The 11,120-nt window shown below is 36.2% G+C and overlaps 1 protein-coding gene across 1 annotated transcript; it reads right to left on the reverse strand.

Annotated features, from left to right (window-relative positions):
* Positions 1-673: 673 nt before the first annotated feature.
* LOC116873559 (nuclear export mediator factor NEMF-like) lies at positions 674-3,927 on the reverse strand. The gene has a single exon (XM_032867416.1). It carries the CDS (start codon positions 3,893-3,895, stop codon positions 731-733), a length of 3,165 nt encoding a protein of 1,054 aa, XP_032723307.1. The 5' UTR covers positions 3,896-3,927; the 3' UTR covers positions 674-730.
* Between the last annotated feature and the right edge of the window lie 7,193 nt (positions 3,928-11,120).

The following is an 11,120-nucleotide window of genomic DNA, read 5'->3' on the forward strand; positions in this document are numbered from 1 at the left end:
AGTGTCAACGTAGCTTTCAAGTAAGGGGTGCTTTCTTATGGGCCTCCCTTACTCTCTTGATCTCAATCTTCATTGATTTTATGATTTAAAGAGCCTATGTGGATAATTAATCATGATTTAAGATATTGCTTTTTTTTTTTTTTTTTTTTTTTTGGTTTTTTTTGTATTTTAAATCTGGTCTAATATATTTTTTGACAAGTAAAGGCAGAAGGTTTCCAAGACTTAATCCTAAATATTTAACCCCCCCGACACCATACCACCAGAAAAACACAAAACAAAAAAAATCTTTTGACTGGCCTGTGAGGAATAGATATATTAGATCTTCTATACGGCAGACTGGCCTGTGAAGAATAGATATATTAGATCTTCTATACGGCAGACTAACAAGTCAATAGTCTAAGCAACTGAGCCACTTCACTGTCTGACTTCTTTACAACACGAAATGAAAACTTAGTATTAACCTCCCAAATTTCAAGAACCTGTAGGATAACTACAGATATATACAATTAGCATTTAACTGTCCACAAATATTTTAGGAAATCCTATCATAGTGTTTCCTCTCTAAAAAAAACTGGAAAAAAACCCAAAAGTCCTTTTGGCGAATATAGCAAGGCAATGTTTAGTTCATTTTTTTAAAATGTGGAAGTCTTGTTGCACGGTGTTTTCATCTGTGAACTTCCAAAAGGCTATAAAATTGGCTCTTCTCAAATATTTTAGGATTTCATTTCAGCTATTTCCTTTTTACATTCAGAAGATTGGGTGCAGACACTTTGACTTTGCCAGGAATGTTTCTTGATAAATCCGTGTCCTTTACACTGCGAAATAAGTCTTTTTCTCTTGCTGTTGCTTCTTTGGAATGCATGAAATTATTCAAGGCTGTTTTTGCAGCTTTTCCCTTTTTCTGAACTCCAGGAGTAAGTTTCACTTTGTATTTATAGTTTGTCATGGTGGTGTAAGGGGCACATATTGGAATGGCAAACAGTAATACATCTTCAGGATGTGGCTGTCCAGTCAAAGAGTCAAAGAGATTTTCCTCATTACCCTGTGGATCCAGATCTTGCTCTTCCTTATCATCATGTGGATCATCTACGGTCAAGTCTTGTAACTCATGAGTTGCAATCTCAAGGGATGGAGTTTCTTTCTTTATGCTGTCTGAAGCCCTTGGTCCACCTCTAGGTTTCTGGGGCTGTTTCTTCACAGGTTCATCCTTTGTTTTTCCTTTCTTCCCCTTCTTCCCTTTTTCTTCTTTGTTTGAACCTGCAGACCCCAGCAATTTCATGATGAGTTCACGCTCTTCTTCATCTTGGTCTTTGTATTTTTCCTTCATTTTTTTCATTTTACTCTTCTGTCCTCGTTTCATTGGCTGCACAACTGGGACACTTTTGCTTGTGTTCTGATGAGCTTCAATGTGTAGAGTATTTTCTTTTTCTTTGTCCTTTACCTCTATCACTTCTAAATCCCCTGAGTCACTTGGAAGCTTTTTCTTCTTCATTTCCCTTCTTTCCTTGGCTGACAAATGTCTCCGACTCTGTAACTTACTGTCACTCATATTAGAAGATTCATCTTTTGAAGCCAATTTCTGAAGGGACCTTTGGGATTGAAGGTGGGACAAGTCAATGGTAGTATCAGGATAATTTAATGTCTCTTCCTCTTCATCCTTCATTTCACCAACAGGTTCCTGATCTTTTGCTACATCTTCAGATTCTCCTTCATCTTCAGAGCTTTCTTCCTGAATCAGTTCATCATTTAGCTCATCCCCACCACTCTGAATAGTGATATCCTCTTGGTCAACCTGAGTCATAAGTTCCACTTCCACAGGAGTTTCGTGTGATTCCTCTTTATCTTCTTCACTGCTACTGTCACCTCCATCTAGTTGATCCATGTCTTCTGATATGAGTTCACTTGCACAACTTGCCAGTGTTTCCATGTCGTCATCCTGCACTCTGACTTTTCGTTCACCTCGATGTCTCCAAACACAAGACTCATCTGCCTTAAAGAGGAAACTAAACCCCATCATTAGATATGAGGGAGGAAGGAAATTCTTTTTTCCTCTTATCATGAAGCTTCCCGTTGTCAAATATTCTCCAGTTGGTGCTGTTTTAGACACCTGATGATGGTACACCCACCAAGCACTAGTGATCACTCGTGCATCCCAAGCAGCGCTGTAGCAAAGTGCCATTGTGCCTGCTTCAGTCAAGGTCCGAGGGGGAATTGGTTCTCCTGTTGGATTCTTAATTACACAGCTAGTAGCTCCATGAAGATCAGCATGTACATAAATGTCCCCTGTTGTCAAGTATCTTTTCACAATTATTTCATTCTGTTGCTGATCTCGTCCACCTATAATTAGATAGTTCTCTGAGCTAATGAACCACAGAAATTTCTCAAACCAATACACTTTTCTTGCTTTCTGAATAGAGGTAACTGTCTGGACTTCTTTTAAGGTTTGCTTTGTTTTCTTTTCTGCTGATTTGAATGCCTTTTCAGCAGCTTCAACGGTCTTTTGTGTTTTCTTAGCAGCATACCTCTTGTGATCATAGTATTTTTTGGCATTGGCATATGCTGACAAGCTGAGATCAACATCAACAAGTAATGGCCTATTTTTCTGAGGCTTCTGCAGCTGTTTATTCTTCTGCTTTTTCTTTTTTCCTTTTGGTGGTTCAGTTTCATTTTTTTCAACACTGATGTCACCATCAACATCGTCATCTTCCTCCTCTGATAATAAGTATGGATTTCTTAGTAGCATTGTAACATGATTTGTTTGTAGTTTTAATTCTTTAATTGCATTTGCAACTGGGTCTCCTTGAGCCTGGGCTTCTTTCACAATTAACCCAATTTCTGTCCAATCTATCTGGTTGGCTAAAGCACTTCGAACAACCTGAATGGCTCTGTCAACTATTTGTAGGTTCATTTCTATGAGCTCTCCTTTAAGTTTGTCTATTTCCTGAGCCTGCTGAAGAGCTTCTAAGCGGTTTTCATGATCCTTTCGGACGTTATCTAATTTCTTCAATGCTTGTTTTTCCTGTTGTAAAGCTTTTAAATCTATTTTCTGACCTTCTATCTTGGAATAAAATTCATCCACAGCCTTGTCAAATGATTCAAATTCTATATATGGACATTGTGAATGTTGAGAAAACAAGAAAGGATGAAATTCCTCATACGTGAATATGTCTTCAGTCGGTTTATCTACTTCCAAGCTTGGTTTTATTTCTCTTTTCTGAATGATGTACCCCTTTCCACTGAAGTTGGATGTTGTTTTCATATAGTCTTCTGCTTGCTGCAGACAAACAAGTATTTTTTCAATATCTTTGCTTTCAAATTTTTCATCCACTTTGACATTGCCAGAGAATCCATTTTCTATAAGACAGTGTTCTATGAGAGCTGGTCCATAGGGAAGTAATGGGTTAAGAACTCTCTTCAGTAGTTCACCCTTAGGTGCACTGGCTATTATTTCAGTCAATCTTTCCAAGGTAAGCAAAGGCTCAGCAGCTCTAGCATGATCAACTGGATAGCGTTCACGAACAGCAAATTTAACATCATCTGACTCATCAGTTCGAAATCTCAGGATATTCAAAATTAGGTACTCATAATCTGTAAGAACAATGTTTCCCCTATCATAGAGCTCAATGATTAAGTGATAAGCAGCTTCATCACTTCCAAATTGAAAGTCTACAATTCTATCCACACCAAGTTGTTTTGCACTGACCAAACGCCGACTCTTCAAATGTTTTCGACACTTCATGGCAAAACTAGATGGCATCATATTCTTAGGCCACTCAAATTCTGTTGTGTGAATTCGTATGCCAGATTCAAGTAAAAGTGTAGCTTTGAAGTCTGGTCTGGCATTCAGCTCCGCGAGTATCGCGCGGAGGTCAACGGTGCTAAAGCGAGTCTTCATGGCGAGGTCCGAGGGTCGCTACCGCAGTTTTCTCCACTCAAGATATTGCTTTTTGAGCAAAAAATGAATTTCAAGGTTCACTAACAATGTTATGAATTCATGCTTGGTAGATTCCCAAGAGAAAGTATTTTATTAATAGTAGTAATAATAAAACCTACTCTTTTGAAGATTATCTACATTTATTTTTATTTGCCCTAAATTTACATTCTTCAAGTCTATGTAAACTTGTCCAAAATACTATTAGATCTTGAGAAGAGGATAAAAGTTAACAAGTGCCAAGCTGGGAGAGACCTGGACACTTCCAGGCTCTACAGAAACTCTTCTGTAAGCACTGATTCCATATATTTCGCAAGTGCACGGACATTATTTTCTTTCTGCTCTTCCTATTCATATTCAGCTTAAATCTGACTCTCTCTAACTTCACTCAGGTGATCTGAATTCTGTCCAAGTCCTCTCCTCCATGCAAACCTTCAGCTCTTACTATTCCCTCAAATCTTCTCTGCATCAGAGATATGAGTCTCTTTAAGAAGTCCTCTTTTACCACATAGCATTACTTTTCACACATTCACACACTGTTCCCGATTGTTCTTCTCAAGAAGCATTTTGGTTTATTCATACTTCTTCCAGAGTTGGGAGACTCATACTACATTTAGCACAGCATTGAGTGAGAGTATCATAATACTCATTCTGAAATATATGTTTCTATGAATTCTATGAGCCTTAGAATTAAAAAAAAAATTGCTTCTCTTTCTCTCTCTTATTTTTTCCATATCATACCATTTCATCATATTGATCTTGTGGTCAATTAAACTCTTTAAGGCTTCCCACACAAGGTGTTTTAAGTCATGGTACCATTCCTGTAACTGCAAGCTGGAATATTTAGACTCAAGAGAAGGCCCTTATAGTTTTCATTTTTATAGTTTACTAGCCTCAAAAATTTCAATGGGAAAGGGTTGAGTGCACTGTGAATTTTTTTTTATTGGATTTAAGCAATCACTACTACTTTTCCTAAGTGCTTACAAGTCAACGTTACACATTATTTTGGATTTTTACCTGGCCTAGTGGCAAGTTTACCTGGATACCCAGAACTGTATGTCCCTACGGTTAAGAGCTCCACAAAAGTAGGAATTTTCTAGCTGCTTTGTTTACCTATGTATGTCTAGCAGTAGGTCCACATTTGAATCTGCAGAATAAATGAATGATGTGACAGACATTTTCTATGCACTAAATTATTTAGTCTCCATAATGGCTCTATACGGTAAATAATATTTCTATTTCATTTTACAGATGAGGAAGTGATGCACTCACTTTCAAATTTCAAAATGGATATTGACTGGTTACTGGAAGTGAATTCCAACATGTGTATGGAAAACAAGAAACTCTAACCCAAGAATGAGATAGCCAAATTACCTAAAACTGATTAGATTTGCTTTATATACAAAGTATAGCTATTCATTCACTCAGATACATTTTGAACTGTTTTCGTGTACCAATCTAGGAGGAATTAAGCAATAAATAGTATCAAACAGCTGTTGATCATTTCAAAGAAACAGAAAATGATACTAATGAGAAAGAATATGGAAATGAAGGACCACACATATGCTTATTTAAGTGTTTGAGTGGGCATGATTCAAAATGACACAGGCAATTATTTATTTTAAAAGTCAGCAAAAGCTCAAGTGGAGGTCACAATCATGAAATCAGATTACAAAATGAAATGTGATAGGAAGCCCTTCTGAACCACGTAAAAATTGAGAGGATGGATGCCACTATGAGACCCACATCAAGATTTAGAAAAAAAAGATTTCATATTGATAAAAAAAATTGATGTTTATTGTCTTATAAATGAGAGTGACTGATTATATATGTGCACAATGAAGATATTCCTCACTTATGAAGCTGGTATTAATTAACCAAAGTCAAGTAAGGTTTTTAATTGGTTTAGCTTGACTAGTTAGAATTTATATCTATTCTTCATTGTTGATCTCAGAAAAATTCTTTTGTTGCAGGACTTCCTAGATTACAAAGAACTTTTCTGGATTTTTTTTTTTTCTTTAGCATCTAAGCTATTGATTTTCTTTTGCCGCTCATACAACAATGTATTCTAACAAATCATTAGTCAAAGTTTGGAGGCTGACAGTTTAAAGTATAAAACTTCAGAGTTGTACTACTTTATAAAGCCTATATCAAATGCTAATACACATCTATTCCAACAGTTGGCATCCATCATTATTCACTTGTAAACTATTGCTTCGATTTGACTTGTTCTAGTAAGAGTAAGCCTAATATGAGAGATTAGGCTTAATTTCAGTCCAAAAAGATACTGGGAAAATGATTCATGAAATTATAAAACCAGAAATAAATTATTCTTTTAGATTATTCTATTATTTAAATGCCACATTAATCCCACCCCCATCACTATTTGCAGTTTCATTCAGCAAAGTCATGGTATAAGCCAATTCTGTATTCTGAATTTCAGCCAAAGACTTGACTGTGACCTTTTTATTTCCATAGTTTCTAATGAAGGGAGAAGCAATTTTGGCTTCCTCAGTTTCTGATGAAAACTCCACTATTAAACTTATTGAGAATCCCTTGTACTTTATGAGTCACTTCTTGTTGTTTTAGGAAAGTGTGTGTGTGTGTGTGTGTGTGTGTGTGTGTGTGTGTGTGTATGTACTGTGCTTTAAGATTTTATTTTTTAGAGTAGTTTTAGGTTCACAGCAAAATTAAGAGAGAGGTACAGAGATTCATCATTCACTTGTACACATGCATTGCCTCCTTCATTATCAACATAACTCACCACAGTCATATCTTTTATTATCTTGATGAACCTACACTGATATATCATAACTACTCCAAGCCCATAGTTTACCTTAGCATTTATGTTTTGTGTTGTATAGTCTATGGTTTTGGATGAATGTTTAATGATATGTATCCATCATGATAATATCAGACAGAATAGTTTCACCCCCCTAAAAATCCTCTGTTCTCTATTCATCCCTCCTCCCACCCTTCATCTCTGACAAGCAGTGATCTTTTTACTATAACAGTTTTGTCATTTCCAGAATATTATGTAGTTGGAATAATAGAGTACATAGGCATTTTAGATTCTTTTACTTAGTGCATTTAAGTTTCCTTTATGTTTTTGTTCTTGTTTAATGGCCTGAAAGCTCATTTATTTTTAGCCCTGTATAATACCCCATTATCTAAATGCACCCCTATTCATTCACTTACTGAAAGACAATTTGGTTGCTTTCAAGTTTTTGTAATTATGAATAAGACTTCTATAAACATCCATCTGCCAAGTCTTTCATATACTTTCTTTGCTTTTGACTTGGTATTTTGACTATAATGTGTCTAAGTGTGGATCTCTATGATTTTATTCTACCTGGAATTTGTTGAGCTTCCTGTATGAGTAGATTAATGTTTTTCTTCAAATTTAGGATGTTTTTGGCCAGTATTTCTTTAAACATTTTTCTCTTTCTCCTCTACTTCTGGAATTCCAATTATGCTTATGTTGGACAACTTAACGGTGTCCTACAGTTCACTGAGACTGTTCAATTTTCTTCATTTCTGTTTCTTTTTTTCTCAGACTAGATAATATTCACTGGTTTCTCAACAGACTTATCTTCAAGTTTGCTGAATCAGACCTGCTAGTAAGCCTTTCTTTTGAATTTTTGTTTCATTTGTAATTTTCAGTCCCAGATTTCCTTTTTGATTCTTTTAAAAATCATTTTAATGTCTAATTTGCTGAGATGTTTACTTTAATTCTTTTAACATATTGTACATATTACACGTACTTTGAACAAATCACAATAGCTAATTAATATCTTTGCCTAGTAGGTCCAATGTCTGAGCTTCTTCTGGGATATTTTCTATTGATTGTTGTGGGGGATTTTTCCTGTTTATGGGGTATACTTTACTGTTTCTTTGTGTGTATTGTAATGGGTGATTTAAATAATTAAATGAGACAAATCGGGAATTATATCCAACTTTCCCCACCTCCCCTACACCCCCCAGCTTGTTGTTGTTATTGTTAGAAGTCTTTTTGCTTAGTGATTTTTTTGCATCACTTGGGTGAGGTCTATATTCTTTGTTTTATGCCCCTGGAATCTCATGTCAATTACCTTTATGGTCAGCTAATCACTAGACAGAGATTTACTTAACTGTCTTAGATGAATAAGCCTCTCATCCTTTGCCAAAGGACTTTGTATTTTCTGGAAGAAACTTTCAAAGTTTGGCAATGTACAACTTCACTTAGCAACCACTTCCTCCTTGTGCAGAGCTTCAGTGTTGTATATAGGTGAGAGATAAGTGCCTTTGTGGGTCTTTCCTCAGCATGTGCAGAGCCCTCCAAAAATACGCTACCTCCAAGGTCATCCAGAATATGTCAGAGCTTTTCAAAGCCTGCTCTGACACAGTGTTCCTCAGTTTTTCTTTTTATGTTTTCTTGGCAACCTGCTTACTTTTCCTAACTAGTATCACTGCCTTAGGCAGCTTTAAAGTTAAACAATTGTTCCTGATTAAGTTTAACCAGCACTCTGAGCATAAATCTTTTCCCACCGAGTAAGGTCTGAGTTGGTCAAGTAAAAACAAACACTGGAAGTGGAGCTTTTCTGGGGAGCCGTCAGATCAAATACTGACAGTTCTCTGGGTATGTGATTTTGAGGGGAGCTTCAAACCCATTCTGCACCTCCAGTTATTGCTACACTACTTTCCACATATGCTTTGTTTGCAAGGCTGTTGAGTTTCAAGGCTACCAAACACCTAAGGAGAGAGAGTTATAAATACAGCAAGTCAAAAAACTTTCTGTTCTTACCAAATTTGGCTATCTTTCTTGACTAAATATTCTCCCTATAATTCATTGCATGCTTTGATTTCCTGAGCTCTGAAAAAGTTGGTTTTTACTATTTTTGCAAGTTTTTTTTTTTAAGAGCCCAACATGCAACCTGAACTCATAACGCTAAGATCAAGACCTGAGCTGAGATCAAGAGTCAGTTGTTCAACTCCCCTAGCCACACCGGTGCCCCTATTTTTGCAAGTATTCTTATGGAGTTCTTATGGAGGAGCAGATTTTTTGATGCCCTTACTATGCCATTCAAGTGTTTCTTCTGGTTTGCTTTTCCATTTCTGTAATAGATTAATTTTTTTTCATTGCCTTCAGCATGTGGTTTTCTTAAGTATCTTACTTAACTAATACTTTCACCATCATTTGATATAGAGGTTAATGAATGAATTCAATGTATTAAAGATTGCTATGAATATAAATATTATAAGATTTTATATGATTCTGATAGAGTTTATAATAAATAGATTTTTTACAATTACAATGCTAAATATCAAAAAGAACTTTATAATAGAACAATGATAGATAGCAGGGTAAAGAATTTTAAAACTTACAAAATAAAGGATAGAATATTCTGATCTACTTAAAAGAGTAATATTCATTTTAACAGAAACATTGAGATACATAGAAAAAAAATTTAAAAAGGTAAAATAACCACAATGATTCATCTTTTTTTCTTGGGGAAATACAGTCAAATGTCACGTTAGTCAAATACAATTAATTATGTGTCAAAAAGAGAGAAAAAATAGTGCAGATAATTCTGCTCACCATGCATGAGTTGAGAATATTAATATGAGTTGGTTCCGTCTTACAGCCACTAATGAGTTAAGTGTCTCATTATGCTACATCTGATTTTATTCTTTAAAGATACAGTGCTGGAAAACTCCATTTGACAAGTCATTATCTTCTGGGTACATGCAAACATTCCTGTTAACATACAGAATTATGTATATGATACCAGGTGTCATAGATTGTACAGGGTTCCCAAAAAGTCATGCCTATCAGGAACCTTAGAATGTGAACTTACTTGGAGGTACCTCTGTGGTTCAGTTGGTTAAGTGTTCAACTCTTTCAGCTGTTAAGTGTTCGACAGTTTCAGCTGATGATCTCAGGGTCAAGGGATCGAGCCCCACAATGGGTTCCACACTGAGGGAAGAGTCTGCTTGAGATCCTTTCCCTCTCCCTCTGCCCCTCCCCATGCTCAAACACATCTCCCCCACCCCCAAATAAAATAAATAAAAGTTTGAAAAAATGTGAACTTACTTGGAAATAGTGTCTTTGCAGATATAATTAGTTAAGTTAAAATGAGATTATATTAGATTAGGGTGGGCCCTAGATCCAAAGACTGGTGTCCTTATAAGAAAAGGAAAGGACTCACAGAGATACACACAGAGAGGAAGGATATATGAAGGTGGAGGCAGGGTTAGGAGTGATGCAGCTACAAGCTAAGAAACACCATGGATTGTTAGGAACAGATAGACGCAAGGGAAAGGCAAGGCAAGGAAAGACTCTTCTCTAGAAACTTCAGAGGGACCATGGTCCAGCAATATCTTGAGTTTGGTCTTCAAGCATCTAAAAGTGTGAGGGAATAAATTTCTATTGTTCTAAGCCAATCAATTTGGCGTGTTTTGTAGGAGCAGCCTTAGGAAACTATTATAGCAGGGATTCTTTTTTATTTTAAATTTTTTTTTAAAGACTGTATTTATTTATTTGACACAGAGAGATCACAAGTAGGCAGAGAGGCAGGCAGAGAGAGAAGGGGAAGCAGGCTCCCTACTGAGCAGAAAGCCCGATGTGGGGCTCGCACCCAGGACCCTGAGATCATGACCTGAGCCGAAGGCAGAGGCTTTAACCCACTGAACCACCCAGGTGCCCCAATTATGGCAGGGATTCTATAACTTTCACCATAGTGAGACTACAGTTCAAATCCTCAGTCCCCTCCTCTGATAAAAAATTGCTATTCTTATTAGAAGAAGTCCCAACAAGTTTTACATAATTGTGATGAGGGTTAAGATAGTAAGATTTCGAGGCTGATATCTTTGGTTTGAATTTTGTCTCTATTTCATATAAACTTTGTGACTTTAGCAATTAATATAATCTTTCTAGAACCCAGTTTCCTTACCTGTGGAATGGATTTAATAATCAGACTCTTACATCATAGAGTGAAGAGGATTAAATGGGTTAAAACATGCATGAAGGTATATAATAAGCACATCAAGACAGTTATTGGCTATTATGGTTACAATGAAATATTGTACTTTTGCAAATAGCTGCTATGTAGTGCACTTTATGGCTCAGTTCTGCATATGTTTGCATTATTGCTTGATGTAGCCCAGGGTTTCTCAACCTAGGCACTATTAACATTTTAGGTGGAAAACT

This window comes from Lontra canadensis, unplaced genomic scaffold (genome assembly GCF_010015895.1).
Source record: "Lontra canadensis isolate GAN:19392208 unplaced genomic scaffold, GSC_riverotter_1.0 scaffold34, whole genome shotgun sequence".
NCBI lineage: Eukaryota > Metazoa > Chordata > Mammalia > Carnivora > Mustelidae > Lontra > Lontra canadensis.

Bases quoted from the DNA above. Each gene is read 5' to 3' on its own strand.
- LOC116873559 (XM_032867416.1), bottom strand. From the start codon at position 3,895: ATGAAGACTCGCTTTAGCACCGTTGACCTCCGCGCGATACTCGCGGAG.